Source organism: Bufo bufo, chromosome 5 (genome assembly GCF_905171765.1).
Source record: "Bufo bufo chromosome 5, aBufBuf1.1, whole genome shotgun sequence".
In the NCBI taxonomy this organism is placed as follows: domain Eukaryota; kingdom Metazoa; phylum Chordata; class Amphibia; order Anura; family Bufonidae; genus Bufo; species Bufo bufo.
Window position 1 is genome coordinate 239,275,814 of NC_053393.1, and position 27,802 is coordinate 239,303,615.

The following is a 27,802-nucleotide window of genomic DNA, read 5'->3' on the forward strand; positions in this document are numbered from 1 at the left end:
AACTTGCAATGGTTTCAACATACGATGGTCATCCTGGAACCAATTAATATTGTAACTTGAGGGACCAACTGTCCTGCAACACAATACACCTTAGGCACCAATGTTACTCCGTCCGTGTTGTCTGAATGATACTTGTATGTCGCCAGTGTAATGTACTCATCTCACCGCAATCTAATGCCTTCTTTCCCCCTTGGCCACTGCTGCAATGAGTTTCTTGGAGGCACATGTACAAAGTGCACAGCTGCCCCACCATTCGGAGCACCAGGAGCTTTATTGAATCATCTCCACACTGTGTTACAGTATGTTCCCCTAACTCTGGTTGTCCTTTTGATAGCTATCCCTAAACATACTAGAATCTACTACTGTGGCTTCCGTGCAACCTAACTACACTACTGGAATATACCCTGTACGGCATACTCCACTCTACTACATCACCATTACCGTGCCTCACAATGTCTGACTGCTCTCCTGCCTATTGCTTCTGTGCTGCATACTTGCCTATGCTACATCGCCAGTGCTGAGCCCTGGTTTGACTGATTACTCTTTTGTACCGTGTACCCAGCTCCGCTACACCAACACCACTGTTATCAAGCCCTGCTATGTAAGATTCCTGGAATATTCTATTAGACCTTTGACGCAGGTACTCCTAGCAAGCATGTCTCCTACTTTCCTCATTGTCTGGTTCCCCAACCACTGACGTTATCTATAGAATCAATCACCACGCATGCTAGAAGTGTCAAAGCCCTGGGCCAGCTAAGTACCATGACCAAGCCAAAGCTCCTGGGAAAAAGGGTGCTACAAGTGAAATCATACCTACTGGTAGTTTCCTTTCTCTGGTTATCATAGGATCCAGATCCTCACATCTAGTCTAAAGAACTTCATATAAGTGTATTAAAATCACATGTGATAGTCATGTTTGCTACAGTTCAGATACAGTATCATGTAGGGATCTCTGACAAAGCCAATGGGGTTGATTGACACTTAGATTGTTCTCTTTCTAACCTCAGACAATCCGTTTAAAATGTATTTTTGTGTTTTATTGCAAAATTATAATAATTTTGCTGATAAGGAGATTTTTGTGAAACTCACCTGTAAAATCTTTTTCTCGTAATTTCCATTGGGGGACACAGACCATGGGTATAGCTTAGAGATATTACTAGGAGGGACACTATGCAAAAAAAGAAGCTCCTCCTCGGGCTATACCCCCAGGCACCTCCAGGAGAACTTCAGTCGTTGCAAAAGCAGTAGGAGAAGGAGAACGGAAATAAAACACTATGGAAACCATCACACAGCACACCATAAGGCGTAAACCAAAAAAGGGGCGGGAGCTGTGTCCCCCAATGGAAATTACGAGAAAAAGATTTTACAGGTGAGTTTCACAAAAATCTCCTTTTCTCGTTCATTCCATTGGGGGACACAGACCATGGGACGTCCCAAAGCAGTCCATGGGGTGGGAAAAAAGAACAAATCCAACACCGCCAGGAATAAACGTCCAGCAGTCAAACCGGAACCACAGCCTGCAATACCCTGCGCCCAAGAACAGCATCAGCCGAGGCCAGAGAGTGTAACTGATAAAACCTTGTGAAAGTATGTAAGGACGACCAAGTGGCCGCCTTACACAACTGGGAAACGGATGCGCGATTGCGTCTAGCCCAGGAAGCTCCCACTGCCCTTGTGGAGTGAGCGGTAATCCGCGACGGCGGAACATGGCCACGAGCGCGATATGCCGCAGCAATAGCGGAACGGATCCACCGCGCCACGGTGACCTTGGAAGCCGCCAGGCCCTTACGGGACCCTTCAGGAATCACAAAGAGAGAGTCTGAACGCCGGAAGGAAGCGGTAGCCCCCAGGTACACCTTCAGAGCCCTGACGACGTCCAGGGAGTGGAGAGCGCATTCCTTGGGGTTCGCCGGAGAAGGACAAAAAGAGGGCAGGACAAGATCCTCGTTAAGGTGGAAGGGAGAAACCACCTTGGGCAAAAAAGAAGGCACCGGTCTGAGCACCACCTTATCCTGGTGAAAGACCAGAAAAGGTTCCCGGCAGGAAAGTGCGGCCAGCTCCGAAACTCGCCTGATGGAGGTTATGGCCACCAAAAAAACTACCTTCCAGGTGAGTAAAACCAGAGAGACCTCCCTCAGAGGTTCAAAAGGCGCCGCCTGAAGGGCGCGCAGAACCAAGTTGAGATCCCAGGGGGGCAAGGGAGGCACATACGGGGGAACAGAATGCGCCACCCCCTGCAGGAAGGTTTTTACAGGTCCCAAAAAGGCAATGGACCTCTGAAAAAAGATAGCCAAAGCAGAAACCTGACCCTTCAAAGAACTGAGCGACAGACCCATGTCGAGGCCGGACTGGAGAAAGGACAGCACCACTGGGACAGAGAAACGTAGGGGCGGGTAGCCTGATTTCTCACAAAAAAACAGGAAGGCCTTCCAGGTGCGATAATAGATTCGTGAAGAAGCCGGCTTCCGAGCCCTGATTATGGTTCTCACCACCGCATCAGAGAAGCCTCTCTTCCTCAGGATGGTGGTCTCAACAGCCACGCCGTTAAACGCAGCTGCCGTGAATTCTGGTGGAAGAGCGGCCCCTGAGACAGGAGATCCTCTCTGTCGGGCAGAGGCCACGGAACGTCCGCCAACATACGAGCGACGCTGGAGAACCAGGCGCGGCGAGGCCAATCCGGAGCGACGAGAATGGTTGGTATCCCCTCCGCCTCGATCTTGCGCAGCACCTTCGGCAACAGAGGAATCGGAGGGAAGACGTAAAGGAGGCTGAACCGCTGCCATGGAGATACCAGCGCGTCCACCCCGCCCGCCCGTGGGTCTCGAGCGCGGGCTAGATACACCGGCACCTTGTGGTTGAGCCGGGAAGCCATCAAATCTACGTCCGGACGGCCCCATAAGCCACAGCCGTGGCATTGTCCGACTGAACCCGCACCGGACGAGTCGCAAGGAGAGGAGTCCAATGGGAGAGGGAGTGGAAAATCGCCCTTAATTCCAAAACGTTTATCGGAAGACGGGATTCCTCCGTCGACCAGACACCCTGAACTGTGAGGTTCCGGAGAACACCTCCCCAACCGATGAGGCTGGCGTCGGTGGTGACTATCGTCCAGGAGAACGGAAGGAAGGACTTTCCTGACGATAGGTTCAGGGAAGACTGCCACCAAGGGAGAGACGCTCGAACTTGCCGGGACAGACGAACAGGAGTGTCTAGACCCCGAGGGTTCTTGTTCCAGAGGGCAAGGATCATCTGTTGTAGCGGACGAGTGTGAAATTGGGCGTACGGAATCGCCTTGAAAGAGGAGACCATAAGGCCCAGCACCCGCATGCACTCCCGAATGGTGGGACGTGGAGAGCGTAGAAGGAGCACCACTGCCAGACGAATCTGGGAAGCCTTGGAATCTGGAAGAAACACCCGAGAAATCGAGGTGTCCAAGATCATCCCCAGGAACGAGAGTCTCTGGGAGGGGTGCAGAGAGGACTTGGGGAGATTGATCAGCCATCCGAACCGTTCCAGGGATTGAACCGTGATTCGGACGCTGTCCTCGGCCTGTGGAAGAGACGGAGCTTTTATCAAGATGTCGTCTAGGTATGGTAACAAAGAGATGCCCCTTGTGCGAAGAAGCGCCATGAGAGGCGCCAGAATCTTTGTAAAAACTCGAGGGGCGGTCGCCAACCCAAAAGGTAGGGCGACGAACTGGTAATGATGCCCCCCTATGGCAAAGCGCAGAAAGCGATGGTGGGACTCTGCAATAGGGACGTGCAAGTAGGCGTCTTGAATGTCCACAGACGCACTGACCCCTCCTTCTTTGGAACAACGAACAGGTTTGAGTAAAAACCTGTCCCTTGCTCTTCTGGGGGAACGGGGGAAATGACACCACGGTCCAGAAGAGAGGAGACCGCAAAAAAGAGGTCCGAGGCCCTGGCTGGATCCCCCGGAACGCGAGAAGGGAAAAAACGTTCCGGCGGGCTGGACGCGAACTCCAACTTGTAGCCGGACGTCACCACTTCCAGAGCCCAGGCGTCCTGAACGTGAGCCCTCCAGACCTGTTGAAAGGAGAGCAGACGGCCCCCCACCACGAGGGATGGGGGCACCCCTTCATGCGGAGAGTTGCTTGGGAGCAGGAGGACGGGCTGACTGCGCCCGAGGCCGCCAAGAGGGCTGGGGCTTGAAGAAGGGCTTCTTGCGGGAGTCCTGGGATCCCCCTGCTGATGAGGACGACGGCGTCCTGGCAGTGGAGAAGCGACGAAAGGACTGGCCCCGGAAACCTGAAGGCCGAGACCGAAAGGGACGCTTGGTCCTGGGCTGGGGTAGATGAGTGCTCTTGCCCCCAGTTGCGGCAGAAATGAATTCATCTAGTTGAGCCCCAAAGAGCCTAGACCCTTCAAAGGGAAGGTTAGCAAGGGAACGCTTGGATGAGGCATCAGCATCCCACACCTTCAGCCAGACCTCCCTGCGCTGAATGACAGAGAGGGCCGAAATACGGGCAAAGAGGGAGCCGATGTCCATTGAAGCCTCACAGAGATATTTAGAAGCTTGAGACATCTGGATGATAAAATCCAGAGTATCTGCAGAGGCGTCCTGCTCTGACAGATCCTGGTGGTGGCGCTGCAACCACGTCGTAAGGGCTCTGGCGACCCAAGCCGACGCAAAGGCCGGTTTGCAGGGAAGCGCCCGCCAGTGAGAAGATGGACTTGGAAAGTGAATCCAAACGTCTGTCCACCGCATCCTGCAGAGAGGAACCGTCTAGGACGGGAAGAGCCGTGTTCTTGGCTAACCTGGCCACCGGAGGATCTACCTTAGGGGAAGAAGTCCACTTTTCCACTGTGTCAGCTGGAAAAGGATAAAGCGTATCCATACGCTTGGTGGCTGAAAATTTTTGATTAGGTCGATCCCAAGCTTTTGATAGGACCGCAGTGAATTCCTCATGAATAGGGAACACGGCGGACTCCTGTTTCTTGGGTGGAAAAAGGGAGAACTCCCGACTAGTGGAGGGAGGAGAATCCCCTTGTATATTAAAAGTGTCACGGACAGCTGCCACCAACTCGGTTACCATGGTGGAAAGCTTAGGCAGGGGTTCCCGCTCCGTGACTTCGTCCGATCCGGACAATTCCCCATCGGATTTGCGCTCCCTGCGAGGGGGAGAGTCAACCGGGCATGCCTCAAGGCGAGGGGGAGAAGCGGAGTCATCCGAGGAGGAATGCTGCCGCTCACGCTGCCTTTTAGAAGTCAGACGCCCTCTGTGAGAGTCACTGAGAGGGGATGGAGTGGTGGATGCCACTGGAGTAGTAGCCGCCATGCGCTCCATGAAGGACATGGCTGCCTATGCAACTAAGGCCAGATCAGCTGCCGCATTAGACATGGCGGAGGCCCAGGCGGGTACCGCTGGTTCCGCAGGGGCAGAGGGAGGACCGGGCTGAGCAAGAGAAGGAGGCTGATCCTGTCCAGGAGCAGGGCATGAGTCACAGGAACCAGTGACAGAAAAAGGCCTAAGGCATATCTTACATGACTCCAGTGGAGCCTGAGAGGAAGCCTTGGAAGGCTTAGGGGGCCCCAGGTTTAGTCATGATGGTATTCCAAAAAAGATTTCCTACCAGGTTGCTGCAATTCCTACCACCCAGGCAACAGCAGAAGTCTCCGGTCACCGAGAACTGAGGAGCTGCACGGCCGCAATCCAGCAGAGTCTCCGGTGTAAGGAGAGAGAGAGCGGGACGCCGAAGCTCCGCCCCCTAGAACGCGTCATAGCGGCGCGAAATAAGCGCGCGCGCGATTTAAAATACACCCTTTCGCCTGGTACGGCGCAGCGGGGGTTAATATATGAAGGAGCGGTCCGGCGGGGAGCTGCAGAGAGCGTAGCGGCCGCAGTCTAAGTGAATAGAATACACCATCTGCCGAAATCAAGTTGCCGTTGCGCTGTAGGCAGGTAGGAAAGGCATATCCGTAGGCAGGAATCACCAGCCCTACCCAGAAGGCCTCCTCCCATAGTAAAAAAATGCCCTCAGCAGGTCCTTTTCTAGCTCACCCAGGCGGCCTCAGAGCGCCAGACAGACGACATGAAGAGAGGGGGGAGGGGGGAGAGAGAGGAGGGAGATTGAAGCAGGCAATACTTATCTGCTCAGCATGCTCCCTCGATGTCCAGACCAGCAGGGATTCACCTCTTCAGACATCTGACTCCAAAGGAGGGCAGTGCTCTGGTGGAGGGTAGGCAGCAGGTGTCCCAGCAGCTGGTGGGATGCCAGAGCTTACATGTCGAGCCTGGATCCACTTTTCTTCTGTGGGGGAATGGGAGGTAGCCAGGAACCTTCAGAAGACCGTGGCAGACACTCCACAGGGGCCAGGAAAGCGCAATGCTGACCTGCGTCCCCATCTGAAAACAGAAAATAACAAACAGGAGAAGAATAAGCGTCAACCTCCTTGAACGGACACTAAGCAAAGACTGAAGTTCTCCTGGAGGTGCCTGGGGGTATAGCCCGAGGAGGAGGAGCTTTTTTTTTTGCATAGTGTCCCTCCTAGTAATATCTCTAAGCTATACCCATGGTCTGTGTCCCCCAATGGAATGAACGAGAATTTTTTTTTTTTATTACTACAGTGTGTAGCTGTTACTACGTCAAAAGAAAGGAGCATCTGTAAACCTGGAGTCGAAGAATGTGCCATCCAGCAGTGTGCCATTGTAATGGTACCGGACGTAGTCACCAGCCTGAGTTTTCCTCTCACAGTCTTCTGGGATGTACTGGACTTCTACAGTGATTCCATCTTTTGGGTTGTGCAAGTCCAGTAAGACTACGTCGAAGACAAGACTTGCCTGAGAGGGAATATCTTTACCTGTAATGGCATAGAATATATATGGTTTACACAACACGTTGTTACAGAGGAGTATACCGTTGTAGCATAAAAATACAACTTTACACCGTACTGAAATGAGTATGCAGGTATTATGTAATTCAGGAGAATCCATAGGACTACTGGAAAAGTGTTGATTTAAGCACTGCATATTACATGAAATGGTTTTCTCTTGAAAACAGCCTCATAGTACATTGAACGTGGTCCAGCAATCCACTGATCGCTGCAGGTCCAACCATTTCCTGCGCTCGATCATTTCAGCTGTCAACTATAGAACCTACCATCACTGATGAAGGAATCTCTGATTCCGTCCATCAACGAAACAAACTGTACCTTTCACCAGGGCTGTACACAAATCTCACAATATTTGGTATGGTCCCCCCTACCCCACCCAGTGTCCCAGTCTGCATGCATCAATCACTCCCAGGCAATGCAGAATGCAGATTTCTGAAAAAAGGGAACAGGAGCTTTATAAATATTGCGCTCAATGTATGTACACCAGACACCTGCCATAAATACACTGATAAATTTCTCCCCACACATACAGCTCCAAATCACTGCTTCCCTTCACATAGTACAGTACAGCACAAAACTGGCTGCCTGCAGCCACCACTAGGGGGAGCTGAGGCATAGGAATTTATGTAGTTACTATAATAATCTCTGCACTGAGTTCTCTCCAGTGACAGCGGCATTCATGTTGGGAAGAGAGGAAATTCAGTGCTGGGGCGGCCTTCCCCCAGGCCCCATAGCAGTTGTGTTGTCTGCCTCCATTGAAGCTACGCCACTGTCTCTCACTCAGTCTGTCAAGCCATGCCCTAAGGATTTCAGATCACTGTAGCTGAAAAGCATTTTTAGCAGTGGTCTGAGATCATTAGGGTATACAGTGGGTGAGAGTTGTAGCTATCTGGCTCAGCTTACTTTTCCAAAAAGGGTGGTTTACCATATAGTGTTTAAGAGAAATGTTGCATTTTTCCTGGCGTTTTGTCATGCGTTTTTTTCTCACAAAAATTACTGCAGTTAGCTGTTCGCTGAAAGTTAATAATACGATATAAAACACTTTTTTTTGTCTGTGGTGTTTTTCTGGTCTTTTGGTGTATTTTTGAGCCTTTGGCTATTTTTTTTAAAACGAAGTATTGTCTAGTTATGGTATTTTTTGTGGTGTTTTCTCATAGGCTTCCTTCTTTATATGTATGAATTTAAAAAATGCCACAAAAACAGTTTAAAAAAACGCAATTAAAAATGTCTGAAATTCATGGCGTTTTCAGAAGCCAAAAAGAAACTGCACAAAAAAACAGTGTGAAGGAAGCTGAGAAATTTCCGCTGCAGACCTTACTGTGTTTCCATGGCAAAATCCTCAACAAATTTGCTGCAAAACCCAAATGTGTTACATGTGGATTTGTCGCAGATTTTTGCAAAGGATAAAAAACGCAGCGGAAATGTGCAGCACAAATTGACAGCTGAGGATTTCAAATCCACACCGCAGGGCAATTTATCCTGTGCATCTTTCACACAGGGTATGGGTGAGATTTCTTGAAATCACGCCACATAAAGTTACATTTTAATAAGTAGAAAACATGGAACCTATTTTATAATACAAGATTCTCCGATAGGCTCAGTTTCAGTGTGAAAAATTGGTTCATTTTTTTGAATCTGCATTAATACACTGTTCCTGTACCAACACACGCCTACAGAATTTTATACAATTCCCTCATTTAAACCTACATATAAGTATATAAGGTAGTGTACAGTACAGAAATTATAGAACTGTGTCAGTGTAATTAGAGTCACAATGTCATCTTACCATCACCATCTTCTCCATATGCGAGAAAAGGGGGGACTGTGATTATACGTTTTTCGCCCACACACATTCCAAGCAGTCCAGTATCCATCCCAGGGATGAGCCAGCCAATTCCCACATAGGTGTCGTAGCTTTTCATGCGATTGTGACTTGAAAGGAAGAGTATACAATTTATTGCTGTAGTGCTGTTACTTCCTTCCCCCATGGAGAAGTAAGAAAGGACAGTTGTTCTAGACTGGTAAAAGGATACAATTAGGATGCAGAACAAGTAAAACATTACATTTCTTTGTATTTACACGTGGATGCTGATTGTATATCCATATCAATACGGGGTGATTTCACGCAAAGCAGTCTTCAGTAATCACGTGTAAATACAAAATTTAAGAAAAGTTATAGTTATGTCTGGATTATGTCCTTACAAATGACGCATTTTGCGTAATTTGCATGGTCAGTCTCAGAGTCAGACGGACACACAGAAGAGAAGGCAGAAATGCTGGCTTAGGGTACGACCACACGGCGTGGTCGTGTTGCGGTCGTGTTGCAGTTAGAAACCGCAGCATCTCATTTTCCAATAGGAGTCAATGGGGAAATATGTTCCTGAGACAGACCTGGCACTTTCCAAATTGTGATGAGAGTACCTGTTGTATGTACGGTCGACAACCCGCCTTCAGCTGTTGACTGCATTGGCGACACAGTTGATCAGCTGCTTGTGGTATATGTTTACCATATTTTACCACATGTATCACTATTTGAAGTTAAGCAGAATGCCAAAGAACCATGACAACTCACAACAGTTCAAATAACATTCCAATAAAGATTGCGGACAAAAATAAGGTACCATAAGGCCCTTGCAGAAGAGCGTTTGTCACGCTGCGAGTCTGCAGTGCTGCTCCCGGCCTGACCTCTCAGCACTGAAGAGGGCACATAGCTTTATATTGATTTATGATGCTATGTAACCCTTAAGGCCTCTTTCACACGGGCGTTGCGGGAAAATGTGCGTGTGCGTTGCGGGAACACCCGCGATATTTCCGCGCGAGTGCAAAACATTGTAATGCGTTTTGCACTCGCGTGAGAAAAATCACGCATGTTTGGTACCCAAACCCGAACTTCTTCACAGAAGTTCGGGTTTGGGTTAGGTGTTGTGTAGATGTTATTATTTTCCCTTATAACATGGTTATAAGGGAAAATAATAGCATTCTGAATACAGAATGCTTAGTAGGTGATCAATTGAGGAAAATAAATAAATAAATAAATAAATTAACTCACCTTCTCCTCTTGTTCGCGTAGTTCCCGGTCTCTTCTTTACTTCTTTAATGATGAGCTGTGGGCTAAAGGACCTTTGGTGACGTCAGATCACATGCTCCAATCACATGGTCCATCACCATGTGATTTGAGCATGTGATCTGACGTCACTAGGGATCGACCGATATTGATTTTTTAGGGCTGATACCGATACCGATAATTTGTCAACTTTCAGGCCGATAGCCGATAATTTATACCGATATTCTGGGTATTTTTATTTTTGAGAAAAATTTTTTTTTTCCTACACAAATCTGATGAAAATTAATATGTTTATTGTTAACGTGTATTATTATTTATTTATTTTTTAAAATCTTTTTCATTTATACTTAATATTTTTTTTTACTAACTTTTAGCCCCCTTAGGGACTAGAACCCTTGTCCTATTCCCCCTGATAGAGCTCTATCAGGGTGAATAGGATGCTTTGTGCACACAGCAGCATGGAGCTTACCATGGCAGCCAGGGCTTTAATAGCGTCCTGGCTGCCATGGAAACCGATCGGAGCCCCAGGATTACACAGCTGGGGCTCCGATCGGAGGAGCAGGGGAGAGGGGATCCTGTGGCCACTGCCACCAATGATTAATACTGGGGGGGTGGGCTTGGGTGGGGGGGCGCACTGCGCCACCAACGTTTTTACTATTGGGAGGGGGGTGGGGGGCGCACTGCGCCACCAATGATTAATACTAGGGGGCTTGGGGGGGGGGGGGGGCGCACTGCGCCACCAATGAAGATAAGTCTCTCATTCATATACAGGAGGCGGGAGCTGGCTGCAGAATCACATAGCCGGCTCCCGACCTCTATGAGCGGTAGCTGCGATCCGCGGCACCTAAGGGGTTAACTACCGCGGACCGCAGCTGCCGTTCATAGAGGTCGGGAGCCGGCTATGTGATTCTGCAGCCAGCTCCCGCCTCCTGTATATGAATTAATGAAAGACTCATCTTCATTGGTGGCGCAGCGGCCACAGCCCCGCCCCTCCTCTTGTCTCCTCTCCTGCCATTGGCGGCGGCAGCAGCAGCACAGGGGGAGGAGACACGGCTTCCTTCTCCCCTGTGCTGCGGAGGGAACACAGAACGCGCTGAGAGCAGCGCGTTCTGTGTTCCCAATACGTTATCGGAATATTGGCAAAATAGATGCCGATACCGATAACGTTCAAAATCCTCAATATCGGCCGATAATATCGGTAAAACCGATAATCGGTTGATCCCTAGACGTCACCACAGGTCCTAGCCGGTAGTTCATCATTAAAGAAGTAAAGAAGAACTACGCGAACAAGAGGAGACGGTGAGTTAATTTTTTTTAACCCTCAATTGATCACCTACTAAGGATTCTGTATTCAGAATGCTATTATTTTCCCTTATAACCATGTTATAAGGGAAAATAATACAGTGAATAGACTGTCACCTAGCAACCATGCGTGAAAATCGCACCGCATCCGCACTTGCTTGCGGATTCTTGCGATTTTCACGCAACCCCATTCACTTCTATGGGGCCTGCGTTGCGTGAAAAACGCAGAATATAGAGCATGCTGCGATTTTCACGTAACGCACAACTGATGCGTGAAAATCACCGCTCATGTGAACAGCCCCATAGAAATGAATGGGTCGGTATTCAGTGCGGGTGCAATGCGTTCACCTCACGCATCGCATCCGCCCGGAATACTCGCCCGTGTGAAAGGGGCCTTACAGTTCTGGAATGTATTAGATGACACTGACATAATGTTGCCAGTGTTATCCAATACATTCCAGAACTGTAAGGGTTACATAGCATCATAAATCAATATAATGCTTTGTGACCCCCGTCAGTGCTGGGATGTCAGGCCGGGAGCTGCGCTGCACTCGCAGCGTGACAAACGCTCGTCTGCAAGGGGCCTAAAGGTATGACTATAAATGTGATAACCTCAAGCAGTCAGCTGCATGCATTCCCTGACCGCAGCATGGCTGGGACATGACTGCACCGCGTGGTCGTACCTTTATGTACGTGGCAGGGCCTGCATGCACAAAGATGTATTTTCATATGGACGTATTTTCTGCACACCCATAAAAAACTGCATCATACCCTCCTAGAAACATGCTTTAAAGCAGGCATGCTCAACCTGCGGCCCTCCAGCTGTTGTGAAACTACAACTCCCACAATGCCCTGCTGTAGGCTGATAGCTGTTCGGGCATGCTGGGAGTTGTACTTTTTCAACATCTGGAGGGCCGCAGGTTGATTGCATGCCTGTTTTAGAGCTTGTAGGAGGAAATATGGTGTGATATACAGTGGATATGTGTGGTTCCATACCATGCACCGGTACTGAGGACCGAATTCTGCCCAACTCCACTTACTGGTGAAAACTGTAGCCTAAAAAAATATATAAAATGAACAAAAGGTAATTTTTTACATATTTAACATATACCTGGAGTCAAAGAGTGTGCCATCAAGCAAGGTTCCATTGTAGTGGTAGCGAATGAAGTCAGACACTTGAACGGTTCTCGCGCAATTTTCTGGTTTGTAGTACGTCTTTATTTCCATTTTGTCTTCTGGGTTCCAGATATCCAGTAAAAGAACATCAAAGTGAAGCACCGCATCCGGGGGGATGACACCTGCTGTAAAAAAGAAGACCTCTATTCCCACACATGTTCTAGTACATGCACTCTACTGCAGAAATATTCATGTGCGGCAGATCTGAAAATCAGTCCCACTCACAATGGGTTTGTTTTGGCAGCAAGCACATGGTGAACGGGAAACTGTAGAAATTCTGCTACATATCTGCCGTGTGTGTAAAGGTGAAATGTATGATCCTTACCTGATGTGAAAATGACCTTAGATCCATCCAGAAAGCTGCCGTGTGAATAGATATTGTATCACTGACATGAATAGAATTTGGTAGGCACTTACCCATTCCTTCACTCCCATAAGCGAGACTAGGGGGGATCTTCACTAATCGCCTCTCATTGACACACATTCCAATCAGTGCTTTGTCCATTCCTGCAATGGTCTGTCCTTTACCCACAAAGAGATTATAGGTTGTACCTCGGTCATAACTGCAAAAAACAGGAGATCTCAGTGATTTGGGGCTTTCATTACCAATGTCACCAGACATATACTGGGGCTATGTACACCCCCACGGTGGAGCACCCTCGACTGCATCCCAATCTCCCATAGAATCACTGCACTAAATGCTTCAATACACATCATGGACTCAGATGCACAATGCTTCTTCAGATGCACAAGGGTTATTAGTAAAAATGTAGTTGCTTTAGTTTTAGGATCTGTCCCAAAGGGCTCATGCACACGACCGTTGTTTGGGTCCGCCCCCAATTTTTGAAGATCACACATGGACCCATTCATTTCTATGGGTCCATAAAATATGTGAACAGCACATGGATGTTGTCTGAATAATAGAACAGGACCTAAGAATTATATGGCCATTCCTAAATAATTTCTTCTCTCGCAGTGATCAGAAAACTGGCTGCAGGGGAACTGTGTACAATGGTCACTGTAAATGGTGCCCGCACCCTGCTGACTAAAGCACATTCCTTCACATGGTCAGATTTTAGGTTTGTCCATATGTTGCTTGCCAAAATCAGATCTGTTAGGCCTCATGCACATGGCCGTTGTGCGGCCGTTCCGTGTTGGGGACCACGATTGCGGTCCCCAATGCACGGGCAACATCCGTGCAGCGGGCCGGACCCATTAAATTTGAATGGGTTCGTGGTCAGTCCGCACCGCAAAAAAATATAACAAGTCAGATTTTTTTGTGGTGCGGAACAACAGAAAGAAACACAGCGGAAGCACTCCGTAGTGCTTCCGGTGTTCCGTGACTCCGTTCCACATCTCTGTAATTGCGGACCCATTCAAGTGAATGGGTCCGCATCCATGACGCGGGGTGCACACGGCCAGTAGCCGTGGATTGCTGACCCGCCGTTTTCAGGCCGCAATATGGCCACAGTCGCCCAACGGTCGTGTGCATACACATTAGATGAAAGGTGCCAATTGTGGCAGGAACGTCCAGCCATCTGTGTATGTGGGTTTTCTGACCCTGCTCCCATGGCAGATCTCAGGGGAAGCAGAATCTGACAACAGCGTATTCTCCTCTCCCTAAAGGAAGCATGCTCTCTTGGGTGACAGCCACTGTACGTGTACGGACAGCTTTAGGGCCTTGTTCACATCGAGTGAACAGGAAAGATACTGATGTACGCGCTGTACGTGACCATATCCTTCCTTTGCCAGATAAAGAATGTCCTTTTGGTCTCCGTCTGGATGGCATATGTCAGAATACAACAAAAAAAGTATGGACTAGTAAAAACATATATACACTATTCGCAGGGTGCCAATCAGATTTCAGAGGGAGCTCCCTCTGGCTAACCATTCAGATGCCACAGTCGCTATTGACTGTGACGTCTGAGGGGTTAAACTGCTGGGATCAGAGTTATCTCTAATCCCGGTGATGAGAGCTGGGTGTCAGTGTATAAACTGCTACCCTCAAGTGATGGCGTAAGCCAAGCTCCTGAACACATGCCATCACCATGACATAGTATTATGTCTCACTACACTCAGCGACGCAACAGTACATCACTGAGCAAGAAGGGGTTAAAAAAAAGCTTTATTTGGTGCATATGAAACATTGCCTTTTCCATGGATCTGCTGTCTAACTAGGGGAATTATTTCCAATAAAGGGATTTGTTCCCGATCACTTCAGCCAAAAGTTTTTCCTGCAGTGCTGACCCCAAGCTCAGGAAGAGAAAGATACGTGGACTGGCCACACATACGTAGCACCTACAGGAAGAGAGGACGGGACTGTGGGGTCCTGCTGTGAGTACATGGGAAAGAGGAGGGGGTTGCGGTGACTACTTGCAGAAAGGAGAGCCCTACTGCGATCACTAGGGAAACTAAAGGTGGTGTGCCCTGAGCCAAGGGGGGCTGGGACTGGCAACAGTGGCACTGCTGGGCTGCCTTCTGAGTGCTGTGTTGGGCTCTTGGTCGCCATGCATCGCTCTACCAATTTCAAGTAGGGGTTTTCAGGAAGTTGACAGGTGGGCTGATCAGTTGTATAAGGAGCTCCTGTTCATGCTTTTATACTTTGCTTACCATGTGGATGTGCACTTCATGACTTTTTTTTTTACAGTTGTGATGTAATAAAATGTAATTTCTATCTGAATCTGGGATAAGTTGTGTATGTTTAGAATGGATTTACATACAGCATGTTTTAGGTGTTGTTATTGGTGTCATTTTAGCTGAAAGACACTATGGACAGATGTTTCATTATGGGCTCTTGCACGTATTTTGGGTCCGTGATCGCACATGGACCTATTCATTTCTATGGGGCCGCAAATAATGTGGGCAGCATGCGGATGTCATCCATGTGCTGTCCGCATCCGTGCGGGCGCTCTGCAAAATATATACTATGTCCTGTTCTTGTTCGTTTTGCAGATAAGAATAGGCAGTACTATTAGGAACATGGGGCGTGCACGTACGAGTGATTTATGGACCTCAAAATATATAGGTCGTGTGCACGAGGCCTAAGGGCAGCACGCTCTGGGTATGGTGCTTATGTCGGACATTATTCTCAAAGGCTTCGCTTTAAGACTACAAAAACACCAGAAGGAAACCTATGCTATAAATGTCCACCAAAAACAGTGTGAAGGATGCCTCAAAGGTTATGGACACCTTTATATCATGTTTTCCTGTTATAATAGTATTGTGTGCATTATGTGATAAAAGCACTATATAATCGGTTGCTAGTTTGCACCCTTTTCTGTCTGCATCCTGCATGTGTACACTGTACATTGTATAGCAAGCTGCTCAATGCTGTCACAGTAAATTCAGACACCCTCTCCAGCTCCAGCGCCGACATTGTGCCCTTTGTATAGGGTGGGGGCGCAAGGCTACACGATAGGAAGAGCCTACACCACAAAGGCCTATACTAGTATTACTGCCCTGTGTCTTGTAATTTGTCTATAAAATCGCTTTTATTAATATGCAAATTTCCTCAATAAGGATCCCAAGGGGCTGTCCCTCTGGCCGTTGGAGCCCAGCCGCACCCATTATCATGGAGCCCCGCACCGCCCCACTGCTATTTTATTCACTGCTCATCGCCGACGTGATGTGTTTGTTGCGCCCGAAATCTCGCGCATTTCTGGGTCGAGCGAAGATGGAGCATGCGCACTTTGTTCTGTGAGGCCGATGCCAGGACACCGCGCGGGCGCTGACATGAGTATCGACGGCGCATGTACGAGATTTTGGGCATAACAAACACATTACGTCGGCGATGAGCAGTGAATACATTAGCAGTGGGGCGGTGCGGGGCTCCATGATAATGGGTGCGGCTGGGCTCCAACGGCCAGAGGGACAGCCCCTTGGGATCCTTATTGAGGTAATTAGCATATTAATAAAAGCGATTTTATAGACAAATTACAAGACACAGGACAGTAATACTAGCATATTGTAATATAAATAATGGAGAATGATGTGGTGATGTTAATAGCTCAGTAAGTGAAATCCAGGTGACAGTGTCCCTTTAAATAATACTTTATTATAAATATATTCCCAAATACCTTACATTAGTTATAATGGCTCGTTATGTCCGGGGAACAATCATTAGGAGAAACAAAATGGCTGTCGTCCTATTAGTACACACAAAACCTGTCCTAATCACACAGCAGGACAAGTTACTTCACAACACTGAGGTAAAGAGCTGCCTCATCCATCCCGGAGGACCTCTTTAAGGCCCTTTTACACTGCCCGATTGTCAGGCAGATTAACAGGGATGAACGATTGTATGAACACGCGTTCATGATAATCTGCTTGTGTCAAGGTGCCGGAGATCACTCGTTCACTGGGTGAAACAATCGTTTGTGCAGACACCTAAATCATCATTTTTGGGCAGCAGATCGCGCTGGATCGCTGCATGTAAATGCAGCTTTCTCCTCCAGTGAAGAGCAGGCCAGGAAGCGCTCCTTCCCGACAATTGCCTGCTCCATTGAGCCGTGTAAGGGCTTATGGACACACATATCTTCTGTCTGCATCCCATCTGCATTTTTTGCGGATCAGATGCGGACCCTTTCACTTCAATGGCGCCGCAAAAGATGCGGACAGCACTGAGTGTGGTGTCCACATCCGTATGTCGGTCCCACAAATACCAGGGGCCAGATTCATCAGTGTATTTATCCAGTTATCTTGAGTACTGGTGTTGATAAATTCCCTCCATAGCTCTCTCCCGGGGAAAAAGGACTAAGGGCTATTCACATGATCACAAATCATAGGTCTGCAAAACACAAATACCGGCTGAGTGTATCCCGCATTTTCCACTTTCACAGGTCCCACACTATGTTACAAAGGACTATTCTTCTCTGTAAAACAGACAAGAATAGGACATGTTCTACTTTTTTGTGGGGATGCAGAATGGACATAAGGATCCAACACGAAAAAATGTGGATCGGATGTGGACCAAAAATATGGTCCTTTGCATGAGGCCTTAGATTTGGTCCCCTCAACTCGCTGTATACAAAACTAAGGCATCATGCACATGGCTGTGTCTGTGTTTCAGTCCACAAACAATGGATCCACGATACGGACAAGCATATGACATGGATCTGCAAATAATATGGATGTGTTCATGGCCCCACAGAAATAAATAGGTCGGTGTGTATTTTCTGTGGATAGTACACAGATGAAAAATACAGTCGTGTTCATGAAATCTGAATGCAAAAAATACAGGACGTGCAGTTCTAAAAACAACCGCAACGTTTTCTGGTCTGCATCAGGGTACGGCCACACGGTCAGGTTGGAAGCCAAAACCAGGAGTGGTTTCAAAAAACAGGAGAAGTCGTGTATCTGTCCTTTATACTTTCTCTGCTATTTTGGCTTCCAAACCTGCCCGTGTGGCCGTACCCTTACGGATCTACCAGGGACCATGTGTAGGACTGGGACCACAGGACGCCTGTGCTAGGAGCACTCCTATGTGTTCACAGCCAGGCCTATAAAAACTATGGGCAAAGGGGCTCTACTGAAATTCCAGGCGGCCTCTGCAAAAGACATTCTCTCACAACAGACGGCTTCTCTATCCGAAATTCACAGGCGAGTGTGGGGACGTGGACAGGCCATGGGAATCATGTTTCAGCTTGCCTCTAATTGAGAACAGAAAAAAAAGCTGCTGCTGTTCCAAAGCTTCAGCTCTTAAATCCTATATTAGAGCACACTGATAAAAATGGCTGGTTATTTGTGTCCCAGAAATAGTATAGATTGAAGTGAATCTGCTGCACGGACTGTACAAATACCGCAGCGGACACTCTGCTCCACATACTCTATGCCCCTCACTTTATACATATGGCCCACTTCTGGGACCTGCACTTATCTCTAGAACAGTGCACCCAGGCACAGCCACCCTCCATTCATTCCTTTGGGAGCGCTGAAAATAGCCGAGAAGCACTCACAGCTATTTTCGGAAGCCCCGTGGAAATGAATGGAGAGCGCACTGAGCAAAGGGAGGCCACCACTCTATTCACTTCTATGGCACTGCTAATGTTGGCGCTCCCATAGAAATGAATAGAGGGCGGGCATGCATGTGCGGTGTGCTCTCGTTCTCTTTAGGAGCTTCGTTGTAAAGGACAGGACCTGCACCTATGTGAAACTGGTGCTATATCCTAGCCATATGCCACCAATGTTCAAGGTGACACAACCCTTTTAAAGATGAGAATCACAAATATAGTCAGCATCGCAGCTCTCACGCCACCAAGGATGGCAGTGTAGCAGGGCAGCCATAGAAATGAATGGGGTCTCAGCGCGACTCGCATGTCTGCCATGACCGTAACCCCAGAATCGCAAAACATCCAACTCTGCTGGCCATACATACACCAGAGATCCTGGACAGACAAAAAGGCCAATTTAGATCATCAGCACATGGGTGACAGATGGCAAAGATGACAACTGGTGGCACACATCTGATGAAAAGTTGATCTGCCATGTTGGATTTTTTTTTTTTGTAAGGTTAAAACCTAGCTAGCCCAGAGTACTAGAAGCCCAGAGTACTAGCTAGCCCAGAGTACTAGCTAGCCCAGAGTACTAGCTAGCCCAGAGTACTAGAAGCCCAGAGTACTAGCTAGCCCAGAGTACTAGCTAGCCCAGAGTACTAGAAGCCCAGAGTACTAGCTAGCCCAGAGTACTAGAAGCCCAGAGTACTAGCTAGCCCAGAGTACTAGCTAGCCCAGAGTACTAGCTAGCCCAGAGTACTGTCATAATCAATCCGTGATTTCTCATTTTATCTCATGGCATCGTTGTCCAAGACCACAACCTTCACAGACCAACCATGGATCTTGTTGTACATGGATACAGCTAGGGCACTGGTTTCCAGCAATACTATCACAGTAATGGTTTTAATACACCCCTGCCACCCGGATCACCCACTTTATCATCTCCTCATGCTGTTTATGAATGGAGAGAGGACAATGTTCTGGTGACAGTTAACATTTCTCCTTCCATCCACAGAAAAGCATTGATATAGCCTTCGTATTGTCGTGAGAAGAGACCACCCGCACATACGTAGCCCTCATTGTCAGGAATGGAGTGATTCTGATAAGGATACACTGTCTTCAGAGGGTCACTGAGGAGCATTCTAAGCTTTCAGATATTATCCCGACCACTGGGGTTACTACTGATCTTGAGAATGAAGATGTTCTACCAGATGTAGGGACCCCCTGGTCTATGCGCGATTCGTTTTTATGGGGCACCAACAATTTAGGTGACAGGGCATGGTGATAAAATGAATGAATGGGTGGGTGGGTGAATGGATGTTTGGGTACAGAGATGAATAGATGGATGGTTTGATGGGTGATTGAGAGGAAGAAAGGGAGGTAAGAAGAGATGGCTGGTAGGATGGAAGTGTATATGTGTGGGTGGATGGATGGATGGTTGGTTGTATGTATAGGTGGATGAATGGATTAATAAGTGGAGGGATGATAGATGACTGAGTGGCTGATAGGACAGATGTATGGTTGGACGGATAACTGAGTGGTTGGTTGGTAGGATGAATGAATGGTTGGATGGATGATTAAGTGGTTGGATGGATGAGGTTGGTAGGACGGACAGATGGATAACTGTGTGGTTGGTAGGATGAATGAATGGTCGGATGGGTGGATGGATGGATGACAGAGGTTGGTAGGACGGACAGATGGATAACTGTGGTTGGTAGGATGAATGAATGGTCGGATGGATGATTGAGTGGTTAGTAGGATGGATGGGTGGATGGATGGTTGGGTGAGAGGTTGAATGGCTGGCTAAGCTGGTTCCATTATCAGCTGCCATTACTTCTCACTTCTTACCTTCCAGTAATGTTACTCGTATTCAGAAGATGGGCAGTGACTACTGGCACCTACCTGGAGTCGAACTTGGTGCCATCAGGGAAGGTGCCATGATAGTGGTACCGCACGAAGTCTCCCTCCTTGACGCTGCGCGGGCACAGCTCGGGCACCGAGGTCCTGTTAATGTGCAGCTGGTCCCCTGGCACTGGCGGGGCGTCGTTACAAGTCACAAAACTGACTAGAAAGGCGGCCTGCAAGGCCAGTACCGGCCAGCGACTGACTGGCATCCCCGGTGGAGCGGCGGCCGTCCTGTGCCTGGAACCCATGATGTCTCGGAGGGGAGAGAAGGAGGTGAGCACGGGGAGGGGGAGGTACTAGAGGAAAGTATGTGGAGTGTCGGGCGCCCGCGGGTCAGGAGCTGGCAGGGCGGGCGTGTGCGGGCAGGGAAAGTATTCCCTGATACCTGGATACAGCTCGTCCGTCTCTGACCAGCAAACTTCTCCTCAGAAGAAACCGTAACTTTTATTAGTCACCGGTGTGTGGCCGCCATTAATGATAAATGTAAACGTGGACACCCCCCCTCCAGCGACAGCTTGTACAAGCCCCTCATACACTCATCATGAGGGGAGGAGACCATCTGGGGCAAAAAGGGGTGGAATCAGCAACTGCGTGCGTAACTTGTGCAGCTGGGAGGCTGGAGGAAGATGCTGGTCTCTCAGGGAAGGGTCATACACAGGAATGCCGCACTGAAGGCTATAGTTCTGCATGGCCCGTCATGCTACGTGGCTGGTGTGTTGGCAGTAACCTATGAGGGGAGGAGAGACCGCTTCCATGTGCCAACCATCCCCTCACACCTACTCATTGGCCCACCACAGAGCTAAGATGCCAGTCTGTCAGAGAACCTGAGCTCAGCAAGCCTCCACTGACTGGTCTATCCACGGCTCAGGAATAATCATACAGATTAGTACAATTCCTATAAAAAGTAGAAATAATGACTATTATCCATAATGGTACCTGTACACAACTTAAAGGGTAACTGTCATATTTTTTTTGTTTGCTAGTTTATTAGAGCTAGGCATGTCTGTTTCACACGAGCGGATGCCGCAGCGCGAATGGTGATGGATCATGTGACGGACCATGTGGTGAGCGTAGTGACGTCATCAAAGGTCCTATTCCTCACAGAACAAGACAGAAGAGATTAGGGGTGCACCGAAATGAAAATTCTGGTCCGAAACCGAAAATTCAGGATGCCCTTGACCGAAACCGAAACTGCCTTTTTGCCCAAATACTTTTAAAATACTTTTTTTTTAATGATTGGTGCTGTTATGGAGAGGGGGATCTGTGGGTGGCTCTGTTATGGAGAGGGGGATCTGTGGGTGGCGCTGTTATGGGGAGGGGGATCTGTGGGTGGCGCTGTTATGGAGAGGGGGATCTGTGGGTGGCGCTGTTATGGAGAGGGGGATCTGTGGGTGGCGCTGTTATGGAGAGGGGGATCTGTGGGTGGCGCTGTTATGGAGAGGGGGATCTGTGGGTGGCGCTGTTATGGAGAGGGGGATCTGTGGGTGGCGCTGTTATGGAGGGGGGGGGGATATGTGCACCGTTATGGGCATAACAGTGCACAGATCCCTTTCCCCATAACAGTGCACAGATCCCTTTCCCCATAACAGTGCACAGATCCCTTTCCCCATAACAGTGCACAGATCCCTTTCCCCATAACAGTGCACAGATCCCTTTCCCCATAACAGTGCACAGATCCCCCCTCCCCATAGCAGTGCCATAGACCGATCCCCCTACCCATAACAGCCCCGGCCCTGCTGCTCACAGCATCACTCACTGCATCTTTATTTTACCTTACAATCGTCACGCTCCAGTAAGAACTCTGCAGGCAGAGCGGAGGGCGGCGTAACGTCACTTACTCACGTGACGCACCTGCTCCGCCCACTTTATGAATGAAGGAGGCGGAGCAGGCGCGTCACGTGAGTAAGTGACGTTACGCCGCCCTCCGCTCTGCCTGCAGAGTTCTTACTGGAGCGTCAAGGTGAAATAAAGATGCAGTAAACCGCCCGCCCGCAGATGGTGGGTGACAAATCCCACACCCCATATTTTCGGCCGATATGTAACAATATCGGCCGAAATGGATTAGGTACATTTTCGGCCGATATTTTCGGCTGCCGAAATTTCGGTGCACCCCTAGAAGAGATGCCGGGCTGCGCGAACAAGTGGATTAAGGTGAGTTAAATTATTTGATTTTTTTTAACCCCTCCAGCGCTATTGTACTATGCATTCTGTATTCAGAATGCTATTATTTTCCCTTATAACCATGTTATAAGGGAAAATAATGCAATCTACACAACCTCAAACCCAAACCTGAACTTCTGTGAAGAAGTTCGGGTCTGGGTACCACAGTCAGTTTTTTATCACGCGCGTGCAAAAAGCATTGCACGCGCGCGATAAAAACTGAGCAACGGAACGCAATCGCAGTCAGAACTGACTGCAATTGCGTACCTACTCGCGCGGGTTTGCCGCAATGCACCGAGACGCATCCGGACACGCTCGTCTGCAAGGGGCCTAAGTCAATATTCAGCTCTTAAAATAAGCCTTGAGACTTGGATATTAAATAAGCCAGCACCTCATCTGCAGACAGCTGTTTCGGGATGATTGCCCCTCATCAGTGCAGAGCAGAGAGTACTGGCTTAACTGGGTAGGAGGCCTGTGTCCGAAACAGCTGTCTGCAGATCAGGTGCTGGCTTATTTAATATCCAAGTCATGTCTCAAGGCTTATTTTAAGAGCTGAATATTGACTTATAGGATAGCTGCCTTAGGGCTCTTTCACACTTGCGTTGTTGGGTTCCGGCATAGAGTTCCGTCGTCGGGGCTCTATGCCGGAAAAATCCTGATCAGGATTATCCCAATGCATTCTCAACGGAGAGAAATCCGTTCAGGATGCATCAGGATGTCTTCAGTTCAGGACCGGAACGTTTTTTGGCCGGAGAAAATACCGCAGCATGCTGCGCTTTTTGCTCCGGCCAAAAATCCTGAACACTTGCCGCAAGGCCGGATCCGGAATTAATGCCCATTGAAAGGCATTAATCCGGATCCGGCCTTAAGCTAAACGTCGTTTCGGCGCATTACCGGATCCGACGTTTAGCTTTTTCTGAATGGTTACCATGGCTGCCAGGACACTAAAGTCCTGTTTGCCATGGTAAAGGGGAGTGGGGGAGCAGTATACTTACCGTCCGTGCGGCTCCCGGGGCGCTTCAGAGTGACGTCAGGGCGCCCCACGCGCATGGATGACGTGATCGCATGGATCACGTCATCCATGCGCATGGGGCACTCTGACGTCATTCTGGAGCGCCCCGGGAGCCGCACAGACGGTAAGTATACTGCTCCCCCGCTCCCCACTACTACTATGGCAACCAGGTCTTTAATAGTGTCCTGGCAGCCATAGTAACACTGAACACATTTTGAAGACGGATCAGTTGTCACGGGGTTCCGAAGGTACACTCGGTCCCCCATCGCCCGCAGACCTGTTGCTTAGCTTTGGGAATGAGGATCTGTGTTTGACCTCATTCCCAGGGCGGCTTTACTAGCTGGGTGGCTCCCTGCTCCTAAGTCTGCCTTGAGCGCCGAGCTGATCACTCGGTGCTCGACTGGTTGGTCTGTCGGTCATGTGACGCTGGCCACGTCACATGACCCTCACTCCCCACTATAAATACAGGCAGCCTGCTGGCTACAGGTTGCCTGTTAATTTCTAGGTTCCTGGCTATTTGTTGGACTGCTGAATACTTACCTGATCCTGTTCCTTGACCATCCTTTTGCCTGATCCTCCTGTACTGCGCATCCGTCCTGGTATTGTGACCTCGGCTCCCACCTGACTACTCTCTTAGGACTCCTCTTGTACTTCTCTGCTCTCCTGGTATTTGACCCCGGCTTCTCCTGACCATTCTTTGCTTAATCCTTTGTACTTTGTAGCTTTCCTGGTATTGACTCGGTCCGTTCACGTCCTGTTGTTTGTCTGTCTGTCATCCCTGCACTTATTCCAAGTTAGGGATTGCCGTCCAGTTGTCCCCTGTCATTAGGACTCGCGAGGCAAGTAGGCAGGGCCAGGGGTAAGGGTGGAGCGCAGTGGTCACTTCCCTTCTCCCCTGTGTGTGTGTGTGTGCGCGACGTTACAGATTAACAGGCCCAATAACCACTGTATTATGAATCCTCTGGTGACCCTGACTGACTATGTCTCTAATCTGACGCAGATGGTGCAGGAGTTAGGGGAAAAACTCAGCTCTTTTGAGTTAGGGCAAGGCTCTTCCACTCCTCAGGCCTCCAGTCCGCATTTTGAGCCCCAGATTAAGCTCCCAGAAACCTTTTCTGGAGACCGGAAGAAGTTTCTCTCTTTTAAGGAGAGTTGCAAACTTTACTTCCGTTTGCGCCCCGTGTCCTCTGGGCCCGAGAGTCAACGCGTGGGCATTATCATTTCCCGATTACAGGGTGATCCCCAGGACTGGGCGTTCTCTTTACCTGCTGGCGCCAGTTGTTTATATTCTGTGGAGGGGTTCTTTCAGGCCCTAGGTACCCTCTATGATGAACCAGACAGGGCTCTAGTAGCCGAGACAGCTCTAAAGGCACTGGTTCAGGGCAATTTACCAGCGGAGGATTATTGCATCCATTTCAGAAGGTGGTGTGTCCCCTCAGGATGGAACGAACCAGCCCTGAAGAGTCAGTTCAGGTCAGGTCTGTCTGATAAATTAAAGGATCTTCTGGTCAGTTATCAACTTCCAGAGACCTTAGAGGAGATGATGACCCTTGTTGTCCGACTTGACCGACGGGTTAGAGAGAGACGACAGGAACAACAGTTCTCTTCCCAGATGGTGGTCCAGCCAGAGGCCTATCCCAGAGACAATGCTGAGGTCTCCACCGAGGAACCCATGCAGGTTGGCATGACCGGAGGGAATCTTCGCCGCAGACGTGGAGAATGCTTTTACTGTGGAGATTCTGACCATTGGATCAACCAGTGTCCTAAGAAGGTCCTCTCTGTCAAGTCTCCTAAGGCAAGGCAACCTAAAGACCAGGTACACCCTGAATTTTCTAAATGTAAGCTTTCGGTACCCATTACAATTTCTCTGGGAGTAGATAAATGGCCAGGTAAGGCCTTTATTGATTCTGGCTCAGCGGCTAGCTTTATTGACTCTGAGTATGCTGTAAGATTGGGTATTCCTATGTTTGCCTTACCAACTCCTATCCATGTCATGGCTATTGATGCTACTCCTCTTATTGGTGGTACGGTGAGCTTATGTACCTCGGAGATTTCTCTAACCGTGGGTGTGTGCCACTCAGAGAGATGTTCGCTTCTAGTCCTGGAGAACCTACCTGCTGAGGTGGTACTAGGGTTGCCTTGGCTCCGACTACATAACCCCACTATAGATTGGTCCAATGGGGAGTTGGTGAGATGGGGGCCTAAGTGTGACTCGTGCCTGACCGTGGTACAGGCTGGGGTCTCAGTAAAGTCTGATACTTTACCCTCTGTTGTTAGAGAATATTCTGATGTATTCTCATCACCAACCCCGGAGGTTCTACCCCCCCCCATAGACCTTATGATTGTACCATAGAGCTAGTAGAAGGGGCCAAGTTTCCTAAAGGACGAATTTATAATCTTTCTATGCCCGAACGCAAGGCCATGGAAGATTATATTAAGGAGAGCCTTGGTAAAGGGCATATTAGACCTTCTGTCTCTCCTATGGGGGCGGGGTTTTTCTTCGTTAAGAAAAAAGATGGTGGTCTTAGGCCATGTATCGATTATCGGAGATTAAATAAAATCACTGTCCAGAATAGATACTCCCTCCCATTGATTCCGGATTTATTTAACCAGGTCCTGGGGGCAACCTGGTTTTCCAAAATTGACCTGAAAGGGGCATACAATCTAATCCGAATCAAGGAGGGAGACGAATGGAAGACGGCGTTCAATACTCCGGTAGGACACTTTGAATATCAGGTGATGCCTTTTGGACTCAGCAATGCCCCAGCTGTGTTCCAAAACGTCATGAATGACATTCTTAGGGAGTTCTTAGGTAAATTTGTTATTGTCTATCTTGACGACATTTTGATATTCTCTCCTGACTTCGAATCCCATGTGTCTCATGTTAGACAAGTATTAGAGGTGTTGAGGGAGAATCAGCTATCCGCTAAACAAGAGAAATGTGTCTTTGGTGTGCAGGAGATTCTGTTTCTAGGGCATGTTCTGACTCCTCACGCCTTCAAGATGGATCCTGGTAAGGTACTAGCAATTAAGGAATGGGTAAGACCTTCATCCTTAAAGGCCTTACAACGGTTCTTAGGTTTCGCCAATTACTATCGTAAATTTATTATGAATTTTTCCGTAATTGCTAAACCGTTGACCGACCTTACTAAGAAAGGGGCGGATTTGGAGAATTGGTCTACTGAGGCCATTTCTTCATTTGAAAAATTAAAAAAGGCATTCAGTAGCGCTCCCATTCTGATCCAGCCTGATCAGGAGAAACCTTTTATTGTGGAGGTGGATGTCAGTCCTTTCACAAGGTCCTGCTAGCCTCACTAATCTGAGACCATGTGCCTTCTTCTCCAGGAAATTCTCTCCCACGGAGAGAAACTACGACATAGGGAATAGGGAGCTGCTGGCCATTAAATGGGCATTTGAGGAGTGGAGGCATTTTCTGGAGGGGGCAAGGCATTGTGTAACTGTTGTCACTGACCATAAAAACCTTATGTTTCTCGAGTCTGCTAAGAGGTTGAATCCCCGTCAAGCCAGATGGGCTCTGTTTTTTACTCGTTTTGATTTTTCCATCACGTTCAGGCCGGGAAGTAAAAATGTGAAGGCGGACGCATTATCTCGGAGCTTCCAGGCTTTTCAACCTACTGAGGTACCACCTGAATCCATCCTACCAGCAAAAATCTTCTTAGCAGCTCTTACCCAGGATATCTCGGCTCGCATTAGGTTGGAACAACATCTGGCACCGGTATCCACCCCAACAGATAAGTTGTTTGTTCCCGTACAATTTCGTCTCCAGCTGTTGGGTGTCACGATTCTGCCTTTTGTGGACATCCGGGTGTTGAGGGCACTAAGGATCTGGTTTCTAGATCTTATTGGTGGCCCACTCTAACTAGGGATGTCAAGTCCTATGTGTCAGCCTGTGAGGTTTGTGCCAGGTCCAAGACACCTAGGACTCGCCCTGCTGGTAACCTACGACCCCTACCCATTCCCAGTAGACCCTGGTCCCATATCTCGATGGACTTTATAACTGACCTACCGTCGGCGGAGGGTAAGACTGTAGTGTGGGTAGTGGTGGATAGGTTTAGCAAGATGGTCCATTTCATTCCCCTGTCTAAACTCCCAAATGCCAAAACCCTGGCGTCTATTTTTGTGAAAGAAATTGTTCGATTGCATGGTATCCCGGAAAATATTGTTTCTGACAGGGGTGTGCAGTTTGTGTCCAAATTCTGGAGGGCCTTCTGTCAAAAATGTAAAATTTCATTGTCTTTTTCCTCTGCCTACCACCCTGAGAGTAATGGGCAGACTGAACGCCTTAATCAGTCTGTCAAACAATTCTTGAGGTCGTATGTT

The 27,802-nt window shown here is 48.6% G+C and overlaps 1 protein-coding gene across 1 annotated transcript in view; it reads right to left on the minus strand.

The window, feature by feature from the left end:
* Positions 1 to 20,914, minus strand: part of FKBP9 (FKBP prolyl isomerase 9) — a 34,945-nt gene extending 14,031 nt beyond the window's left edge. The window contains exons 1-5 of the mRNA XM_040432636.1: positions 20,287 to 20,914; positions 12,812 to 12,957; positions 12,330 to 12,519; positions 8,639 to 8,784; positions 6,630 to 6,819 (exon numbers count right to left, since the gene is read on the minus strand). Coding sequence (XP_040288570.1) covers positions 6,630 to 6,819; positions 8,639 to 8,784; positions 12,330 to 12,519; positions 12,812 to 12,957; positions 20,287 to 20,537 — 923 coding nt within the window. The 5' untranslated portion in view covers positions 20,538 to 20,914. The remainder of the gene's footprint in view (positions 1 to 6,629; positions 6,820 to 8,638; positions 8,785 to 12,329; positions 12,520 to 12,811; positions 12,958 to 20,286) is intronic.
* Positions 20,915 to 27,802: the final 6,888 nt, after the last annotated feature.